The sequence below is a fragment of the Brachyhypopomus gauderio genome, chromosome 14 (assembly GCF_052324685.1).
Source record: "Brachyhypopomus gauderio isolate BG-103 chromosome 14, BGAUD_0.2, whole genome shotgun sequence".
Taxonomy (NCBI): Eukaryota; Metazoa; Chordata; class Actinopteri; order Gymnotiformes; family Hypopomidae; genus Brachyhypopomus; species Brachyhypopomus gauderio.
The window spans coordinates 20,734,223-20,756,722 of NC_135224.1; the positions used below are offsets into that span (position 1 = coordinate 20,734,223).

At 48.2% G+C, this 22,500-nt stretch overlaps 1 protein-coding gene across 1 annotated transcript in view; it reads left to right on the forward strand.

Annotated features, from left to right (window-relative positions):
• epha4b (eph receptor A4b) overlaps positions 1–22,500 on the forward strand; it is a 90,292-nt gene that overhangs the window by 51,941 nt on the left and 15,851 nt on the right. The window contains exons 6-11 of the mRNA XM_076972426.1: positions 1,532–1,644; positions 4,547–4,709; positions 6,672–6,780; positions 15,721–15,788; positions 16,026–16,151; positions 19,266–19,451. Coding sequence (XP_076828541.1) covers positions 1,532–1,644; positions 4,547–4,709; positions 6,672–6,780; positions 15,721–15,788; positions 16,026–16,151; positions 19,266–19,451 — 765 coding nt within the window. The remainder of the gene's footprint in view (positions 1–1,531; positions 1,645–4,546; positions 4,710–6,671; positions 6,781–15,720; positions 15,789–16,025; positions 16,152–19,265; positions 19,452–22,500) is intronic.

A 22,500-nucleotide genomic window follows, 5' to 3' on the forward strand; every position in this document is an offset into this window, starting at 1 on the left:
AGGGGGCTAACGTCCAGGGGGCTAACATCCGGGGTCCAAGGTCCAAGGCTAACGTCCGGGGGCTAACATCCGGGGCTAACGTCCAGGGGGCTAACGTCCGGGGCTAACGTCCGGGGCTAACGTCCAGGGGGCTAACGTCCGGGGGCTAACATCCGGCGGCTAACGTCCGGGGCTAACGTCCAGGGGACTAACGTCCAGGGGGCTAACGTCCGGGGGCTATCGTCCAGGGGGCTAACGTCCAGGGGGCTAACATCCGGGGTCTAACGTCCGGGGGCTAACGTCCGGGGGCTACGTGTAGCGATGCGCAGGGTGGAATTTATGAGGACACCAGGGACATGATCCTCAGGGCTCGTAAAGAGGGTGTTTCCGGCCCATCGGTTGCTTTTTACCTGCTGGACCACACAGAAGACCCACTGCCTTGTCAGAATATGCAGAGATTAATAACTGCTAGCACAAACCCTTCAGTTAATAGAACTGTTTTGACATATTTCAGGCCATTTGGTATGCTACTTCACACTACACATGACACACCTCAAGAGATATCAATGCCACTCCACAGAGATTACCTTTCCCTGGAGTGTGTAGAATATCTTTTTTTAGTTTTGTAATTCAGACCCTTTCAAATGAATCATTCACAAACAGTTCTAGATTTACCAAAAGCAGTAAGCGATGTTAAATGTCCTGATGGTAAATCGTCCCCTCAGTTTCCTGGTTTGTCTTTCCTAAATGTAACTTGCGAGTTTTGCCTGACCGTCAGGAAAATGAAACAGCTGCGAGAAAAAAACAAGACAGGAAGACGGATGGATTGAGAGAGAGGGAGACAGAGGAGAGAAACACAGAGACAGCAAGAGACAGGGAGCAATGGAGCGGGGAGAGAGACAGGGTACATGGAGAGAAAGACAGAGAGATGGAGACAGGTGAAGACAGAGAGATGGAGACAGACAGACAAACAGAGATGGAGACAGGTAGACAGAGAGATGGAGACAGAAAGAGACACATACATAGAGAAAGACACACTCAGAGGGAGAGATGCGTCTGACTGCAGCAACCAGGTGCTCATGGCGATGTGTAATTACCTGCTGAATTACGGTTCCTAGTCCTCATGAGGCGGAAAGTGTATTCATGCATTTGTGTGTGTGTGTGTGTGGGGGGGGGGGGGGCCTCTTTATGCAGTATATTCAGTTTCCTGCTGTAGTGGTGTTCCATGGGAGAATGGATGTGACAGGAATTATATCAAACGACCTGTGATTAAAATTTAAAAAATGATGCGATGTTGGCACACCTTGCACTGAATAATACACAGACTCTCACCCACCCACTACATACACACAGAGTTAATTTTGAATATTATCACCTACTGTTGAGTCCCCAAATGCATCAACACCTTTACTCCATGCTGTTTACCATGCTCTAATTTCTCATTAAGAAATGAGAATGAGCCAATTCCAATTACACTCTCTCTCCCTCTCTCTCCTCTCTCTCTCTCTCTCCCTCCCTCTCCTCCATTCTGTCCCTCCCTCTGTTTCTGTAGTGAGCGTTGTTCTGAAGGAGAGACGGAGTAAGGACAGCATCACTCTGGCATGGCAGGGTCCAGAGAGACCCAACGGTGCCATTGTGGAATATGAGGTCATCTATTACGAGAAGGTAAACCTGCTCTCCTCTCCTCTCCTCTCCTCTCCTCTTCTCTTCTCTTCTCTTCTCTCATCTTCTTTTCTCTCCTCTCCTCTTCTCTCCTCTCCTCTCCTCTCATCTTTTTTTCTCTCCTCTCCTCTTCTCTCCTCTCCTCTCCTCTCATCTTCTCTCTTCTCCTCTCCTCTCCTCTCCTCTCCTCTCATCTTCTCTCCTCTCCTCTCCTCTCCTCTTCTCTCCTCTCCTCTTGTCTCCTCTCTTCTCCTCTCCTCTCCTCTTCTCTCCTCTCCTCTTGTCTCCTCTCTTCTCCTCTCCTCTTTTCTCCTCTCCTCTTCTCTCCTCTCCTCTTGTCTCCTCTCTTCTCCTCTCCTCTTGTTCTCCTCTCCTCTTCTCTCCTCTTGTCTCCTCTCCTCTCCTCTTTTCTCCTCTCCTCTTGTTCTCCTCTTCTCTCCTCTCCTCTCCTCTTCTCTCCTCTCCTCTTGTCTCCTCTCCTCTCCTCTTTTCTCCTCTCTTCTACACTCGTTTAACACACTGGCCCTTGGTGTCCTGTAAAGGTCGCAGGCGTTAAGACAGTCCTGTTAAGGCGTTAAGACAGTCCTGCCAGTCCTGTCAGTCCTGTTAAGGCGTTAGGCAGTCCTGTCAGTCCTGTGGCTATCACCTTGGCCTCCACAGTGACAGCTGCTGCACGTAAAACGATACGATCTCGTAAATTAGCTCCAGCTCCCATTCGAAGTCCCTCGCTCACACGAGCCCGTAAAGTGAGCGTACGAAAACGTGTTGACGAGGTCGTAGTCTCGCCAACCTCCAGGAGCCCCGGACGCAGCCACAACAACCCCTCCACCCACCCCTCCACGCACCTGTGGTGGTGCCGCTACGCCTGGCTTACCTCCACCCACCTTAACTCCACCTAGCTGGCCCTATCCTGCCTGCTTCTTAGCCATGGGAGCCACTGCATTTAGCCCAGCAGCTGTGGCTGTGTTGTGGCTGTGTTGTGTGATGTGGTATGTGACGTGTATGTGTTATCGTTGTGTTATCGTTGTGTTGTGGCTGTGTTGTGTGATGTGGTATGTGACGTGTATGTGTTATCGTTGTGTTATCGTTGTGTTGTGGCTGTGTTGTGTGATGTGGTATGTGACGTGGATGTGTTATCGTTGTGTTATCGTTGTGTTGTGGCTGTGTTGTGGCTGTGTTGTGTGATGTGGTATGTGACGTGGATGTGTTATCGTTGTGTTATCGTTGTGTTGTGGCTGTGTTGTGTGATGTGTTGTGTGATGTGGTATGTGACGTAGATGTGTTATCGTTGTGTTATCGTTGTGTTGTGGCTGTGTTGTGTGATGTGGTATGTAACATGGATGTGTTATCGTTGTGTTGTGGCTGTGTTGTGGTTGTGTTGTGCGATGTGGTATGTGACGTGGATGTGTTATCGTTGTGTTGTGGCTGTGTTGTGGATGTGTTGCTAAATTGCCTTTGGACTGGCCCGCCGCGAGTGTGTGCTGTCACACTGACTGTGTGCGTGTGTGTGTGTCTGTGTGTGAATGGGGGGCACAGAGGATGGATTTTGGGTGATTATGGGTTATGAGTTTATATTGAATCCACAGATGGGCCACAGATTCCTCTATGCCAGATGGTGTGTGCGTCAGTAATCACACACACACACACACACACACACACACACACACACACACACACACACACACACACACTCACGCACACACACACGCACACACACACACACACACACACACACTCACTCACATGCACACACACACGCACACACACACACACACACACACACACACACACACACTCACTCACATGCACACACACACACACACACACACACACACACACACACACAAACACAGCTCGCTGCAGAGCTCATTAGGCAACGGAATGCCCTTTTCTAATTGCGAGCGAGTTGCCACGGTGACCGGATCACCTCAAGTACGCCTAGAAAAGGGTTAGAGCTTTAAGCCCACATCTCTCTGAGGGAAACGGTCATGTATAACGCTTCTCTCATTAGTTCCTGGACTATTTTTCAGTTGTTAAGCACACACACACACACACACACACACACACACACACACACACACACACACACACACACACCTCTCTGTTGACAGAGGTGGGGCTAACCACCTTGGTGCTTCAGGGCACAGTTTTAATGAGTTGTTTATTGTACATGAATGAAAACATTGAAGTGACTTTGCTTTCTCGTTCACATACACACCCCCTCAAACACACACACACACACACACACACACACACATGTACAGAGCCAGATGTTATTCCTTATAATATCCCTCTCAAAGTAACACTCGGCTGTCTGTTGGCACATCGGTGTATAATGTACGCCCAGACTTCAGTGTGAATGTGGTTCTCCACACCGGCCCCAGCCCTGGCACGAGTCCTAGTCCTGAAATAATCTTCAGTATTAATTCACCTAATCCCTTGTCCACAGTGAGAGACCTTATTAAAGGAGACCTCTGATTCTTTAGAGCAAGGTTCTCTTTCAGTGCTACTGTTCTCTTACATTTATACGGTCAATCATTCAGGGTACTGGAGTGCTGAAATGTTTTATTGAAACGTACATATGAGGTACCCTGTGCCAACGGCTCTGTAGAGCTACACAGATCGTAATTTTCAAGGATTTGATGTTTAAATACACAACCAATAGCTGCTTTTTAATGACCCTTTCTAAGGGCAGCCCTCTGAAAGTTGAATCAGGAATTTGATGTTGCAATACGTTTTTATTTTAAAATAAAGTAGTTACAGTTGTTGGAAATGAATCAACCACACAGCTCAGTGTTGTTTAAACTGGACCATATGAACTGAGATCAAAGATGTCACGCTAGTGTGTTACTGGGGAAGCGTGTATATCATGTGCTGTCCTGGTTTGTCTCTCTGGGCCGTTCAGAACCAGCGGGACCAAAACTACACGGTTCTGAAGACTAAGGCGAACGTGATGACCGTGGAGGGCCTGAAGCCCGGCACCACGTACGTGTTCCGGGTCCGAGCTCGCACCGACGGAGGCTACGGCAGCTACGGTGGCGAGATTGAGCTGGAGACCAGTCACGAAGGTGAACCTCTGAGCCACACACTTTGATTTGTTAGTTTATTTTTTCGGAAAAGTACTAGTCGTTATTTCTCTAATATTGCATTTATTCCGACTAAGTTCGGAATAGCACAAATGCTAATGAGGTTAACCATTACTAAAAGCTAGTGGGGAGCCGTTAGCTTTATTTAACTTGTATAATCATGCTAATTGACCGATGCTGGCTTATATTAATTAATAGTGACCTTTGCTTTTTTAAATGAAGTGATCCTTTAACATTTTTTCCCAGTGTATTTCCTTTCTTACCTCTGTGTATGTGTGTGCATTTGTGTGTGTGTGTGTGTGTGTGTGTGTGTGTGTGTGTGTGTGTGTGTGTGTGTGTGTGTGTGTGTGTGTGTCAACGTCTGGCTGAGCAGCTGCTATTGGATTCGGCGCAGTACTTTTATTTTAATGTCGTGAAGTGGAGCGTGACTTATTTACCTCCTTCCCGCTGTCGGCTGGAGGGGGAACTTACATGTGTCAAAGTCTCCGAGGACAAAAAAGAGAGAGAGAGAGAGAAAAAAAAACGGTGTTGTGCTAACTTGTTTGTCTTTGACACGGAGCAGGCAATCAAGACACACTTCAAAAGCCTTTCGGGCCACTGGAAAGCATGCCTGGGGTGTGTGGGACTAATTGAGGCCCTGTCATGGCCCAGAGAGCAGTTCTGGAATCGTTTTCCAGAGGTCTGTCGGTCCTGCCCCGCTGAGGCCAAGGTTATGCTCCTAATTCCGCCCATCAATCACGTTAATTACTCTTTTAATTAGACTCAAGATGATTAAGCTGGTGCCTCATTGGGACACATTAATAAAAACCATAAAGGCTTTTGTTCGCGTGTCTTGCTGGGCAATCTGCTGCTCCGGGTGAAGCGTGTTTAGACCGGGTGTGTGTTTTGTGTTTTCGGATGGGATCCTTCTGTGAGGGACACGCATTTGCAAGCAAGACTCATGGCTTTCATGACAGAAATTAAAAACAGAAGAATCCTGCACGGCCTCGTTTGACCTGTAATAGTCAAATCCGTAACAGAAGACCACAGGCTACCAAAAGTTCCTTCTTCCTTTTAAGGAAACGGTGAAAATGATACGACTAATGCTCCATGGGTTATTGCTTTTAATAATAACTTGTACCATCCTTCCTGGACAGCTACAACATTGAGTCTACCTCCAGGCCTGCGGAAGTGTTCCAATAATTTAGTGTGGAGTCCCCTTCCCTACCGAGTGCCCTTGTTCCCTGCTGCTCTGCATCTAGTGTGCTGCTGTCTGAGTGCTGAACGTTAGCGAATGTAATTCGAAATCAATTCATGTTGCTGGGGATATTCATTTCATTTCCCCAAGAGGAGCACTTACTCATGTGCTGCCCACTTTTGATAAATGATGTATTTGTTCTGAGTAATGGCGCGTTCGGGGGCCCGGTGGAAAATCCATACACCGGAAGGAGAGTTGACCAATCCTGGCCCAAACGTAAAACTGAACCTGGCTAGAACCCTGGCCCGAAACCTGAATAGATCTCTGGCCCAAATCCCGACTAGAACTGTGGATCAAATCTTGACTAGAACCTTGGCTAGATCCCTAGCCCGAAACCTGGCTAGAACCCTGGCCCAAATCCTGGCTAGGACCCTGGTCCGAAACCTGGCTACAACCCTAGACAGAACCCCAATCCCGAACGCAGCCCGAACTCGACCCAAAGGCTGGGCTGCGTGGATAGGGTGCGGAGAAGTGGGGAGGTTGACGTCAGCGTTCTGCTCTCTGTGAACTTTTTAGAATTACCCCAATATCTGCAGTACTTCCTCATAAATTATGCAGTGCGAATTTTCAGTAATTACATAAACTTTACCCATTGTTATGAGTAATGACTACAGAAGTTCAAGACTACAAACTTTTTTTTTTTACGTAGCGTACAGTATTGTAATTTGTATTCCGACGCTCTCTCTCTCTCTTTCTCCCCCTCACAGACATGTTGGCTATCGGAGACCCAAACCAGTCCACCATCCTGGTGGTGTCGGTAGCGGGAGGCGTGGTGCTGCTCATCTTTCTGGTCGCCTGTTTCGTCGTGAGCGGAAGGTAGGCGGGAAGAAGGGACTTTAGCACGATTAGGGTTCAATCTACGATCTACATTCGGCAGCAACTTGAAGAAAGCGCAATCTTAACGAAGATCAGAGAGAACAGTTCTCGACGATTTGTCAAATATAAAATGCAGTTTACAGTTTTAAAGGCTACGTCTTGGTTGTGTTGAGAAGCGTGATTCGTTTTGGTACGTGGTGAATAACCATTTAGAATTTGGTTTTGTGAGTTGTTCATTTGCAAAATACATGAAATGTTCAGTGCTAGACACACAGGCCAAACAGGGAGTCAAGCCCATAAATACACTCTCATAAGGAAAACCCTCAGACTGAATTAAATGGCTATTCTGTCCCTGAACAGGGCTTACACTGAAGTCTCTAAAAACGTTAGTATTGACCAGAGGTGATTGCCTATCATGTTGAGTGCTCTATTTGAGATTGACCAGGCCGAGACCTAATCAGACTCATGAAAGACACACACACACACACACACACACACACACACACACACACACACACACAAAGTTTTACTACCTGGGCACATATTAATTGATCCAACAAACCCCAAAACTGCACAGACATAAATACACATTTGTAACTGAGCCAAACATGAAAGTGTTTAATTTTTTGCATTCAGAAGTGTTGTGTTGGACCAGAGGTTGCTCTCATTAGAGACAGAGAGAGAAAGAGGGAGAGAGAGATAGAGGGGGGGAGCAGTGATGAAGGGGTGAGTGTAGCTGGCCAGATGCCAGAGAACCAAGGCGCTAAGCAGGTTTTACACACACGTCGATATGTCTTCATGAATTACGCATTCCGCCTCTTTCATTTGGCCGGGGCTCCGGTTGGGGGTGGCGGTGGTGTCAAAGGCTTCTCGTCCAGTGAAGATCGTTCGGCAAGATATAAGTGCTGTGTGTGCACTCGGGTGTGTATCTGCATGAGCGTGTCCACATCTGTGTGTGTGTGCGCGCATCCGTGTGTGTGACGGACAGAAAGGCGGGGCGGAGAGAAAGGAGAGTTGAAAGGTGCTCCACGGTAGGAGACGTGATAAAGGGTGAGACCCTGTTGAATGAGTGGAGCGAGTTACGGGGAGAAAGAAGAAGAGAGGGGGGGGACAAAGACACTTCCAGCCTGTCCTCTGAGAGATGGAGCTTGGTATAGCTGGACATGTCCCTCCGATCACATGTTCAAAGTCCTTATCATTCCACCATGTCCTTCTACATCTTTTCCCTCCTTCCCCTACAGACGGCCCCCTCCCTCCATCCCTGTCCTTCTCTCCCTTTCTCTCTCTCCATCCCTCTCTCTCTCCCTCTGCCCCTTCTCACAGACCTTTGCAGTGAGAGACCGTCATTTTTACGCATGAATCAATGAGTCAATGTGGTGAAAAAGATGTGCGAGGCACAATTTTCACAGTTTTTCGCACAATTTTCACATTTGTTTGGTTTAATAAGTTTTCCTCTTTTTGATGATTTCTCTGAGGAATCTCCAAATACAAACTATACCATAAAATCACTTTTCCTCTCTTTGTTCTCCATTTTTCTCCAAATCTTTCTATAAAATGATAGAAAAGATAGAAAAGAAAGCGCTAACAGAGATAGCTGGAAATGCCCGTGGTTTCCCCTTGGGGGTGACTGAGGTATATGTGTCTGTATCTCTGTGATATGCACCACCTCTGGTGTGTTACCCTGAGGTAATGTGTGTAGAGGTTGCCTGTCCGGGGCCCTGGAGATCGACATGTCTGCAGTGTTTGTTTTCAGCTGCGGGTTGTCACTGCTGTAACATTAACGGGATGCTGACGACATCTGCCAAAACACATTTGATCACGGAGCAGAAGCTCGTCTCTGAAGAACTCTGGACCTGCCGGGCCTGGGCTAAGCTCGCAATGTCCAGCTCAGCAGACCGTGACCATGCAAATGTTCGCTAACAAGCCCCCAACCACGCTCACACCTCATATGTACAGCCCCCATCGCCACCCCCAACTCCCACCCCACCTCCAGCCGGCATAGCAGCCCACGGCGCGGGAATTTGTGCGGCTTTAATTTGCTTGCTTAGCGCGCGGGCGACTCGCGACGGCGCGTGGCACCACTGCGTTCGAACAATGGAAAAGCTTTGGCCCGCGTTAGCGCTAGCAGATGGTGAGCGCGCATCGAACTGTTCCTTCCCCTCTTTTGTCAGTTCCGTTTCCCTGAGAAGCAATTAAAATCTGCCAGTTGAATGCTAATGAAGGAGGGGCGGGGGCGGGGGGGGGAGGAGCTAGACTTTGGCGATTCGGCCCAGCAGGCCTGCCAAAACCTTCCCGTAAGTTCTTCTCCTCCTGCACGGCACTCAGGAGAACTCTTGAGGGGAAACTTGAGGGGAGGGAGCCATTTTTCTCCCGCTCACTCTCCTGTTCCATGATTATTATTGTTATTATTTTGATGATAGGACTGATCCTCCCAAGGACGTGGAGGTACGCCTCCCCAGCGCCCTCCACAAAGTAAAGACTCAGGCCTCGGAAGCCGAGCATCGGTGCGTTGACGTGTCGGCGTTGATGTGTCGGCGTTGATGTGTCGGCGTTAACGTGTCGGCGTTGAGCGGCGGCTCTGCTCGCCGTCATCTTTGAAAATGTCGACGGCAGTTCCGCGTCTGGCGAGCTGGGAGCGGAGAGCTCACGAGGGGGCGGGGGAGGATGAGGAGGATGATGTAGGACGGCGCTTTTATTGCGAAGTGCGGCGGAGATGAAGATGTCTTTGTAATCAAGGACGAAACGCTCAGGAAGACGGTGGAGTGGCACTAATCAGACGGAACAATAAGCTCTTTGTCAGTTAACAACAGGAGCATCTGCTGATGCCTTGGGTTATTCTTAAAAGTTAATGATGGGAAGGTGTATGGCAGGCACACACACACACACACACACACACACACACACATTTCTGTTTTGTGGGCTAAAAGCCTTTAGAAGCTAACGTTAAAAACGCAGTAACCATTTCTACACTGAGCGTTTTGCCCGTGCTACCGTCTGTTAGCCCGTTTGGGGCAGTAGTGTTGCTTCACCTTCTGTTGCCACCCGCCCGTCCCACACGGGAGGCAGAGAGGTGCTGGCGTCCGCCGCGCTGGTCCCCGAGTTTCACGGTCGACTGGAGCGGAGGGTCCGGGCGCGTCCGGGCGCGTCACAGTTTCACACGTGCGAGAGAGCGAACGCCTTTTTTCACGCTTAGCGCCAGCATGCTAATGGTGTAATGGATCCCTCATCATCTCAGCGTGATGGCCCGTCTCCTGCTGTACAAGCAGCCTGCAGCACGTCTTGTGTGTGTGTGTGTGTGTGTGTGTGTGTGTGTGTGTGTGTGTGTGTGTGTGTGTGTGTGTGTGTGTGGGATGGGGGGAACATTTTAAGTTCCGTGGTGTGATGTTTAAGATACTCCGCTAGTAATCAGAAGTAGGCTAGGGCTTCTTCTCCTTTTGCCCTCACACCTGCCATTTTGTTATTAATTAATTTATTTACCATTACCAACCTTAAGCTCCCCCATCTACGCTCACGTCACCCCCGCCCCCCTCCCTTCCATGGACGTTGGCCACCTCAGCTGCTGCCCGGACACGTGAGTTCTGGTTATTTGAGAACGAACTCTCCCTCTCACATTCCTGTAGGGGTGTCCACCTGCCCGGTTCTTCCAGACAGCTCAGCAAACAAGGTTCTGGTCCCCGTGAACACGCCCCGGCCAAAACCTCCCGGTCGTGGCCCAGCGTTCCTTATTAATTGGCCAGTAGTGCATCAAACTGATAAAAGCCCTGGCCTCTCAGGTTAGCCTCCTATCTCATTATCGCCTTCCGCGTCCACAATTACCCTAATGAATAGCCTCCAAATTGAATGTTTTCCCTCCCGGCCCTTGGAGAAATGGTCACACACTTGTCTGACACCTCCATTTAATCTCCTTTCCTGCCCTAATAATGACTTTGGCTAGAATAAATCTTTTCCTTTTTTTTAAGAGGTGTAGACTGGACACAGTCCAGGTCTACTGATATGAGAGAGAGAGAGAAAGAGAGAGAGAGGGGGGGGCTGAAGGAACGAAAGGATATCAGTAAATTAATGCCAGTCAAGACATGGCGTGGACATTAGATTTCACATTCACGCGCGCAAACTGTTATTACATGATAAGGGTAAGAAACAGACAAGTGTCTACAGGGTCCTACCGCTAGCTGCTAGCACCGAGCACTGCTAACAGAGGCGGGGCCACTGTGGGGTGATTAGAGCCCCTCCCCCACACGCCGCCCCTCCCCGTTGCATTAGCGGCGCGTCCCGCACGGGGCTGGAACACACCCCCAATCAGCTGATTGGCCCGCCGGCCTGCCGGCCATGCAAATCGGCCAGCAGTGTGTCCAAAGCATTAAGCCTGAGAAAATGTGCGGCCAGAGATATGCCCGCCGCTCCAATGTCACGTCCTCTCTACGTCTCCCCGGACGTTTGTCCTCCGGCGTCTGTCTTCCCGCTGTCTCTCTCTTTCTCTCCGTGTCTTGTCTCTCTTGACTTCCTGTGTCGCTTGGCACGGTGCTCTTCGATTTCAGGTCTTCACCTGTTCTCTGTATCACAGAGAGCTGAGCACAGCAGAGAGTTTGGTTATTGAACTTTGACCCGAGGGTTGAGCTTATAAAGATGCCACTCACAGAGCTTTCTGCACTACAGCCTGAAATTAATATTATTATTATTACTTTTATTATTATTGTTGTTAATGTTAAGTACATTCAAATAGATTTACATGAATTACGTTTGTATAATTATGACATTGCTTTTACTTATTTCTGAAGGTAAATTCGGTTATTAATTATCTTTGTGGTATACAAAGGTATACCTAAAATGTTAACTACTCCATTGAAATATGTATTGGGTGAAGATGACTACTATCACTCTTCCTCTCAGTGCCTTCCCCAAGTCTCCATGTCTGTAACAGTGTGAAAGGGAAAGCTACCCTGTGATCTGGGCCAGGGTGCAGCTCAAGGGCACGAGGTCCGGCCCGCTGTCCGGTATCGCCAGTGCCACGTTCTTAACGCAGCTCAAAACGGCCCGTAATCAAATCGGGCGATTAAGCATTATCGGCGGAAATGTCATCACGGCGTGCACTTCTGCGGGATTACCCTTCACGCCTTCCACTTCGCCCACGTGCAGCTCGGAGAGGGAGCCCGTGGTTACTACAGTACAGCCCTGTACGGGTGTGGGGGAGAGGGAGATACTACATCACAGCCCTGTACGGGTGTAGGGGAGATGGAGATACTACATCACAGCCCTGTACGGGTGTAGGGGAGAGGTAATTACTACTGCCAGGCTTTTCACACACCCAGGAGGGCTTACCGTGAAGGCTGTAGCGTTGGTGAGCACATCAGGAACTTGGAGAGCGTGTGCAGAAGTCTGTAGCCATGGTGTTCCAGTGAATGCACGTGATGGTGAGACTAGAAGGCAGTTTTAAGGGGCGTGTTTTTAAAGAAGTAAAATTCCACTAACACCAAGAGAAAAACAAAGAGGGATCTTTTATAACGTGCAGATTTCATTTATTATTAGCGGTCTTTTGAATTCCTTGAATAAGCCATGCCTACATTTACGCTTCAGTCTGTACTAGCAGTTCTGAGTGGAGTGTCACTTCACCAGTTCAGAAAAATATGCGATTAGACGAATTCACGAGTATTTTCATCAAATTAGCATCATGCTAAATGAAACATTTGGCAGTTGATATTTGTGGACCTCCATCAGTGCGGTGAGTCATGTTGTGTGCTGTGAGAGGAAGTGGTCATTAGGCTCTGGTGCTCCTCACAGCTGGCCTGTTAGTCCTCCGTTATTACGTCTGTTTTTGACATGACAGCAAGTCATTGCTGATTATCTGCTACATCAGGAGCGCGTTAAGCAGCGGTTCACTTGCAGGTTCTGACCCGTGTGCACAGTTTTGCGGTTCTGAAGTGTTCCATTGATCCGCACGAGACCACAGTGCTCTGCGAGTGAGAAAGATGGGTAGCATCCTCGAGCCATCATTGAGCCGACGTTAAGCCAACGTCGAGCCGTCGTTGAGCCGTTTTCTTGCCCTAGTTAGGAGTTTGAGTTTGAGACGGGAGGCCACAAGGACTCTAACGCTTGTGGCTTTGATGCTCACACACGCACGCACACACACACACACACACACACACACACACACACACACACACACACACACACACACACACTGTCCTCCCAGGCCAATATTCTTTTATTAATCTAATAAAAGTGTCCCGTGAAATATACAGAGTGATACACCTCTCGCTCTCTCTCACCTTTTCTATCAGCAGCAGTTTCTCAGCGGTGCCGTTGCTAAGGCCGATCGCCTCTGTGCGGCTCTGGAAGCCCACGCTGGCTGCCTTTGAACATTTCATTACATCCGTATTCGAGCGTGCTGTGCTCTCCTCCCAGAGGAACCCTCCCTCCCCGCCCGTCCGTCCGGTCCCGGGCCGACTTTAAAGGCTGCCTCTCGCCCTTCCGTGCCCCGTGACAAGGTTCTGCCACACGTCCGGAGTGCAGAGGAGACCCACGTTTGATCAGACCTCTCCTTGTCTCCGATGTGACACTGACCATAAAGAGGGTTTGTTTGCCTTCTTCTGAATGCCCTTCTGAACGAGCTGGTCAGAGCTCACAATCCCGCATCGGGAATTTGTTCATCTCCTTGCTCCTTCCTGATTTAACCTGGTTTAGGCTGGTTTACCCTGGTTTAGGCTGGTTTACCCTGGTTTAGCCTGTTCTAAAATCTTCAGCACAAATGCGCTAAAATGAGTGGTAACAGCATAAAGAAACATGACCAGAAAGTCTGCTGCCCTTTTTAAGAAATTGTCCTTGTCGAAATTGTCCTTTAATGTGAAATTTCCCTTTAAGGTCAAACTGTACCTTTAAGATTGCAGAACACAGGCCACGCCTCCCTTTATTACGAGAGAGAGGAACAGACATTGAGAGAGAGAGAGACAGAGGGACAGAGAGAGAGAATGAGAGAGGGACAGAGAGAGAGAACGAGAGAGGGATTAGTGTGCTGATGTTGCAGTGGGTTGAGTGTAACTGGAGAATAATCCCTGCTGTTGGCCGTGAAGTGCAGCTCTAGACAGAGGGAGTGTCAGAGGGAGAAACTAAATTGATATGCAAATTGAGTCTGCAGGTCTGAGAATGAAGGAGAAGAAAGAGGAGAAGGAGAGAGAGAGAGGAGGAGAAGGAGAGAGAGAAGAGGAGAGAGAGAGAGGAGGAGATGGAGAGAGAGAGAGGAGGAGAAGGAGAGAGAGAAGAGGAGGAGAGAGAAAGGAGAAGGGGGGGGGGTGAGCATGAATCTCAGATTGGTTTTCACGGAGCTCCTGTACTGACCAACACATTCCAGCACCCACCCGCACCACAGCCCAGCGGATCACAGGGACGCCGTCCGCCCCGCCCACGCGACTACGGGGCGGGGCATCTAGCGTCTCCAGCAAAGCACATAATGTGTTGTTATTTATGCCCTTTGTGGGGTCACCTGAAGTGCGTCTGCCTCCCTGAGCTTCGTGCCGTCTGGTTCAGCACGGCTGCTCGGCCCAGAGCAGAGGCACACGGCACCAGACGCTCACTCACGGATGATGGAGACCAAGTGGGGAGGAAATCAAACATGAAGGAACTCTGGAGATGATCATATCCAAGATGGGTTAGAAATGAATCGTGGCATTGTTTACCAGCAGTGTGAAATCAGGCAGTTCATAATTATTATGTAAATGTATTCAGTCACAGCCAAAAACATGCAGATGTGCGAATGCATGGAAGGTGCACACACACACACACACACACACACACACACACAATCACACAAACACACAAACGCACACACATACACACAAACACACACATTTGCACACACATACACCCACACACACAAACACACACACACACACACACACACACACACACACATACACACACCACATTAATCTAGATGTTGTCTCTACTCTCCGTCAGTGTTTATGTGTGTCCACATGGGGTCCCTTTACACCCCATGAATTTTGCTCTCTGCTGGACAGTAAATACATGACATGAGCATGTTTCTTTCATTTAGATCACTCTAAATGCAACTCAGCATTCACACACACACACACACACAGATTTGCACAAGAGGATTCATCACTCCTGACAATTAGTGGTGTTTACATGATTTCAGGTCTACACTTGAATCATCCACATAAAATCTACATCAAACTTGAGTGGATCTGTAGTGCACTGGTATGTGTGTGCGTGTGTGTGTGTGTGTGTGTGTGTGTGTGTGTGTGTGTGGTGGCACATTGGTGCCAAGAACAGGAATATCTCCCCATATCCCTCGCTGCAGGTGCCGTCTGGCAGGCGTCCACGGCCCACCCGAATCTGACCCTGGTAGACCTCCGCTCTCCCGCCTCTCCTCTCATTACGGCCAAATGAACGCCCCCACGCCCCCCCTGGCACTCGTCTCTCCTCTCTCTCTCCTGTCTCGTGTGCCAGGGCCTCAGTCTTCAGACCAGAGAACGCAGAACTAACCCCCCACCACCACCACCACCACCACCACCACCACTCCTTTGAAACTCACTCTGGGTCAATTACAATCAAAAGAACAGCTTTGAAATGTACTTTGGCTTGATTGTAATGAGAGCGTTTCACTCCGTCTGCTCGTGTGATCTATCATTAATAATTCCCGCGCTGATTAGATCCGAGGGATGAGCGGGGGAGGGGCGGAAGCGGACGCTCCTCTCCCCGTCTCCCGCCACGCGTGCGGGACGCTTGCGGCTGATTGGACACGACGCATCAAACGGCCATGGCAGGAGCGCGCCGTGACTGGCTGGGAGATTTCGGTTTCCGCCATTGTTGTTGACGTCAGTAGATGGTACCTGAAGCCCTTCCTGGTCTTCTACACACTGGCGCGCTCCAAAGGGCTGCGGTTTGATTACTAATGTCTGTCTTTTTATACGGGTTTATGGGTTGCAGGCACTGTGGCTACATCAAAGCCAAGCAAGACCCTGACGAGGAGAAGACCCAGGTCCAACGTGGACGAGGTAGGACCTGCACTTTGACCGGACGCCACCCTCAGCCTCCTTTATGGGTCGTCAGGAACAAATAATGGTGTTTAGCGGCATCGTAAATGTAAAAAAAATAAAATCCTGAAACGACGTGCTTAAATGTCGTTCTTTAGTGTCCATTTTTAAGGAGCAGATTGGTGTTTACGGTTCATGCGTGTCACAACATAAACGTAAACAGAATCATAAACGTGCCTGTGCTCCTGCCGATCGTAGTGAAACTGCCCGGAAGCAGGACATACATCCACCCGCACACCTACGAGGACCCCAACCAGGCCGTCCGCGACTTCGCCAAGGAGATCGATGCCTCCTGCATCCGCATCGAGAGGGTCATCGGAGCCGGTGGGTGAGATGAGACATTCATGCCAGTGCTGTAACGTGTGGGTGAGATGAGACATTCATGCCAGTGCTGTAACGTGTGGGTGAGATGAGACATTCATGCCAGTGCTGTAACGTGTGGGTGAGATGAGACGTTCGTGCCAGTGCTGTAACGTGTGGGTGAGATGAGACATTCATGCCAGTGCTGTAACGTGTGGGTGAGATGAGACATTCATGCCAGTGCTGTAACGTGTGGGTGAGATGAGACGTTCATGCCAGTGCTGTAAAGTGTGGGTGAGATGAGACGTTCGTGCCAGTGCTGTAACGTGTGGGTGAGATGAGACGTTCGTGCCAGTGCTGTAACGTGTGAGTGAGATGAGACGTTCGTGCCAGTGCTGTAACGTGTGGGTGAGATGAGACGTTCGTGCCAGTGCTGTAACGTGTGGGTGAGATGAGACGTTCGTGCCAGTGCTGTAACGTGTGGGTGAGATGAGACGTTCGTGCCAGTGCTGTAACGTGTGGGTGAGATGAGACGTTCCTGCCAGTGCTGTAACGTGTGGGTGAGATGAGACGTTCATGCCAGTGCTGTAACGTGTGGCAGAAATCACCGCAGTGAACATCAGTACTTTATTGACCTATGGAGGTGAAAATGACCAGACCCAAGACATAAAACTTTAGCAGGCGGTTTGCAAAATTTTTTAGATGTGGACCCAAAACAGAACAGCTCAACACAGAACACAACACAATGTGTGTGGTCAGAATATATACAGCAAAATATCCGTTATAATCATATGAAAATCCTCTTGAGATACTTTTTAATTTTTGTTTTAAAATATCATCATCCACATCGTTTATCGTCTGTTCAATTCGTTCAGTGTATCCCACAAAATATAGGTTTAAATTTTAGGCTTTTACTAACAAACATTTAATATTATTTACTAATAAAAAAACTAATAAACCTACCACAGCCAACAGTGACTGATATTTACACTTAATGTTACCTGGATTCTGTCACTTAATGTTAAGATGTAACATCGTACACAATGAGACATAACTGAGAACAGCTCACTACCATCTGAACACTTATATGTTCCTCAACATAACTGAGAACAGCTCAGTCCCCTCTGAATGCTGATATGTTCAACATAACTGAGAACAGCTCACTACCATCTGAACGCTGATATGTTCAACATAACTGAGAACAGCTCAGTCCCCTCTGAACACTGATATGTTCAACATAACTGAGCTCTTTTAGATGCCAATGCACTGTTTTGGGGAACTCTGACAGACTAATAGTTCATTCTTAGCTAAAGGAAATTAGGACAATGTTGAAATCGTTTTCCAGGACAACACAAAAAAAAAACGTTCCAGGACACACTTTCATTTTCCATGTGTTCCCATGTGGAAAATTGGTCAACAATTTTCCTAGTTTTCTGTGGGAACCCTGAGACGCATACAAAACCAGGGAAAGCTAGCTGAGTTTGTGTGTGACTGTCCACATGTAGTGTATGTTAGGTAGGGTGACCATATTTCCTCATTTTCCTGACACGTAGGTTCCCTCTCACATGGTATAGTGAACCCTACATGAAACCATTGGTCAGACTGCTTCTCGGTGTGTTCATATGGCCAGATATTTGAAATGTACCTTCTCTATGACCTTTTGTACATTTTTTTTTTGCGATTGTGCTCAGCGTGCATATGGCAAACGAATTCTACATAAACGAGTCTCCTTACGCTCACAGCTCACCACCTACGCTCTGATGAAATTACTTTTTAGGCTTGTAACTCTGATAAAAAACAAATTAAAAACAGATCTGACAGAATTATAGATGTGAGGTGGCCAGAGATTGAGGGAAAGTTTTTTTGGACTAGGTTCCCACATTCTGACTGCTCCTCTGCCTTGTTTAAATGGCCTTTGCGTATCTAAAGCAGACCGATGTTCAGGAAAGCACATCAGAACTACTACAAATTCACATAGTGGTGTTTTTTTTTTTTTATAGAAACTGATTTTCATTTATTCTGTGATCACATCTTTTTTTATTTCATTTCTAAAAACTTGTTTTATTTGTAAGGAACAGCTGAATGACCTTGGCAGTACCATGCGATCGTGTTATATCATTGCTCTGTCTCATTAACCGGCACAAGACACTGGGAAAGAGTTGCGTCTTTATCCTGCTGCGCCACCATTTCTTACAAATGTAGTAATTAGAGATCAATTTTGTGCCAAGAAAGTTTTAATTACAGCCTTCTCCTGTATCAACCATCAAGCCTGTAATATCCACCTTCGGAGATCAGCTCTGACAGGTCCTTTCCACCTGCGTACTAGATCTTTGTCAGCTTATCAGCGCAGACCATACGTAATTGCACACGTTTCTTTTGTAGCTTTGCCTCTGCGATCCCGCACAGGGCGTTTAAAATGGAACAACAGCTACTACCGATGAATCAAAACCAATGTTTTTTATTAACAGATTTTTTATGCCTTGTGGATGGCAGTGGCCACGAGGTAAAGGGCAAACGAACACGATCTATAAACGTGTTACGTTTAGCGTCGGTTGCAAATCCTTCAGCGATCGATGGGCGTCGGTAAGCCGGCGACCCACAGACATCACAGAGTCTGGGTATCTTTCCTGCTTGTGTTCCGTTGGCCTTGTAATGCGGTCATAATTGTGTCTGTGGCATTTTGCCTGCAGTCTTCGGGCAAATGGCCAATTACTCGTAATCCACTGAGCTTTGAGGACAGGGTATGGAAGAGCTGTTAGGCGCGCAGGTACTTCGGACATTCTGCACGGTAGCACTGCTGCCGTTGTCATTCCGAAACCAGACCGCTTGAATACAGAACCGTCAACGTGTTGTCCAACGTGTGCTCAGGACAGAGACTCACGTGGGGCACACGTGGCCTCTGGTGTGACATAATTCAAGGTTGGCCTACGTCTTGCTTGTTCAAATCAAATGCGTTTCAAAACACAGGTATCTCGTCTGACAATGATGGTATCGACTTGGCAGCACTCGTTACAACATTTGATTTGTTAGAAGATTCATGTGTATAGCTTGATACTTATGCAGTATCAGTATTGTGAAGGCGAATTATATCGCGATAACAAGTAACAAACGATATATTGTGTGACCCTGTGTCCGCAGGTGAGTTCGGTGAGGTGTGCAGCGGCCGCCTGAAGCTGCCCAGCAAGAGGGAGATCTATGTGGCAATCAAGAGCCTGAAGGCGGGCTACACTGAGAAGCAGAGGCGGGACTTCCTGAGCGAGGCCAGCATCATGGGCCAGTTTGACCACCCCAACATCATCCGTCTGGAGGGCGTGGTCACCAAATGTGAGTGACAGACACACATGTTGCCTCATAAGACATGTATACATCATGTTAGGTTGCAGGTTACATCATGTTAATTATGCACCATTAGCTTTCATAAGGCCAACATAGCAAATGACCAAGGTATAACAGGGAATTTATGCGTCTGCCGCGGCGCCTGATTGGTTAGGCCTTGCCGAAGACCGGCCCACTTTGTCACACGTTTGTCGACGTGAGACTGGCCAGTTTCTACTGTGCCAGCACCTTCTCCTTTCAACCCAAAACCCCAGTTCACATCTTCCGTTGTCTTTTGAATTGTTTACACATACCTGTTTACGCATTTTTTGTTGTTGTTGTTCCAGTTTCAATTTTTCTCTGCTTGCTTATCTACTGAAAGCGTGGCACGTGTTTCGTCTGTTGTTGATTTCTAAGGTTTCTAAGTGGAAAATCTTTCATCTAAATGGTTGATATGGGGTTGCCGTCTCTTTCTATGGGGAACAGCAGTATGCAGAAAGCTTACATAATCTATGAAAGGAAAGAAACTGCTTATGGGAGAAACAAGTGTTTTCCCCAGCATTTAAAACCATTTCCTCTTCTCTGGGCAGCCTATGGAGCCCAACAAAAGAAGCATGCATATGCATGACCCCATTAATAATAATTAATCACATAGTTAATTGGATGTTTTTAGCATTATAAATATTCATGATATGCATATTAGCAAGAAAGTCGCTCACTTTTTTTTTTGTCCCGCCTTGTCGTTCTGCCTTCTAGTGCTGAATGCAAATTCTGACCTTTCGCGTGTGGTCCGATTGGACCGATTACCCGTGTAAATCCAGTTTCCCTTCCATTTAACAGGCAGATGCTGCCTAACTGACTCTCGGAGTGTGTGGAGTGTGTTCAGCACCAGAGCGGTGCTTCGTCCGAGCTCAGGAGCGGCGTCGGGAAAAAAGGAAGGCAGGGCAGAGATTAATTGCCAGGAATGAAGGCGTGTGATTGGCTGCCAGCAGTTCCGCGGCCAAAAGCCTGCAAAGGATGCGTTTGTGTGAGTGTGTGCGTGAGGGGAGGAGGACGTCCGGGACGTACCTGCGAACACGACGTACCTGCAGAACCGGCGTGGGAAAATGGGAAAAGGGGGGGGGGGGGCTGTCTGGGGGAGGGACAGACCGACGGACGAGTGTGAGCGCGTCGAGTCGAGTGGAGGGTGTGCGTGTGTCAGCGCACGCATACAATACAGAGACGTGTCGATTTCCCGGCCCATAATGCATTGGGTCAGTGGCTGGAGGGATGAGGTAGAGGAGGTGCAGAAAGAAAGATGGGGACAGGGAGGAAGAGAGAGATTGATAGAAGGTGACAGAGAAAGACAGGAAGAGAAAGATAGAGAAGTATAGAGAGAGAGAGAGAGAGAGAGAATCAACTTAATAAGGCTCTCCTGTTCACGTATCTGTAACAGTTTCTGCCAGTCCGTTTTAAATGTCAGTAGCCAACTAGGTAAACGCCAGAGAAGCGGTGGTTTAAAATACCTCTGCAAACTTTAAACAGTGAGGTAAGAACAGAAATATAAACCGTAGTTTAAACATTACCAAAAAATATAATTTCAGTTCTCCCGGGTCAGTGTTTGCTCATGGACTGAAAACGTACCTCTCCAGTAACATTTTAGGACTCATTCAAGGGAGAAAAATTATAATAATATATGTGAGGGGTTTTTTTTGGCATGGGCACAGAGCTGTAATTTTGTGTGTGTGTGTGTGTGTGTGTGTGTGTGTGTGTGAGTGTATGTTTAGCCCCTCCCCCTCTGCTCTGATTGCCCTCATTCTCATGCAGATTGCTGCGATGCTAAAAGCGTGGAGATGGCCCTTTCAGTCGCTCTCTCATCACATGGCGGGCGGGGGAGGGTGGGGGTGTGGAGGGGGGGGGGGGGTCTCGGTGTAGCTAAACTCTACTTATCGCCTCCATCACTTCCCTTTTATGTGCCCAACAATCGGCTAATCTGGAAACATTCAATTTGGAGGCGAGCTATCGTCAGGGGCGTTTCTGAAGGCTCCGAGGGGCTTAGCCCCTCCCTAAGGGGGCGGTCCCTAATCTCAGCTGCTGTGGGCATAATTTTCAGCCAGTCTCAACTAATCATTGAGTCTTAACCAAATTAAGCAAGTCTTCGAACACACAATGCAATCACATCTGTGGGGAGTCAGTAATAACCACACGTCTGAGTAGGACACGCAGTGGGGGGGGGGGGGGTTAACCTGCTTACACAGAGCCTGCGGAATCTGTACTCGTGCACAGATGTACAGACACACGGCGTCTTCATCAGCGCTGATTACCAAGCCGTGGGGATAGTGTTTTTAGTTTAATCAAAACGACTTTCCTACATCCTCATCCTCACTCTCTTGCGCTGTCTGTCTCTTGTCTTACGCCCACACACACACTCCTCTCACACACACTCCTCTCACACACACACAGCCGACGAGCCTACGCGACTTACAGCTCCTCAATTATGTTGTCTTTGTCTTCAGCGCACCGCGTGAGTCATCGCAGCTGCCCTCTTAAAAACCATCAAACCGAGCAAAAACGATCACAGTAATAAACGCAAACTTCTCCTCAGCCCCGCCACCCTTACAATCAACCCACTGGGAAACAACGTCAGGTCTTCCTGATACTGGACCAACAGACGTCTCTTTACAACATCATTTCTCCCAGCTCATAACCTCCAGATCTCAGAATCTGTATCAGTGTCCACACTCTTCCCCTCCAAAAGGAAGAGTTTTTTTCCCAAAGCATATTTTACATCGGCAAAAGATCGTAAAGTAAGCAGACCGAAACACTACCGTTAATTTTCTCACAGTGGTCTCGTTTTTTGACATCTTGCGCACTAAATGAAAGTGTGCTACAAAAATGACGATTTCTTGGTTTTTCTCGATAAATCCTGGTGCACAGGTACAGGAGTGCTGCAGTTTATAACACTTTGACCTTTGCCCTGTGCTGGTGGTTCGGTGTGTGATGTCACTTCCTCGCTAGCGGGGTTCGTGTGCATGTTCGACTCGAGAAGGGGTGACAGAGCAGGGTTACAGCAGGAAGG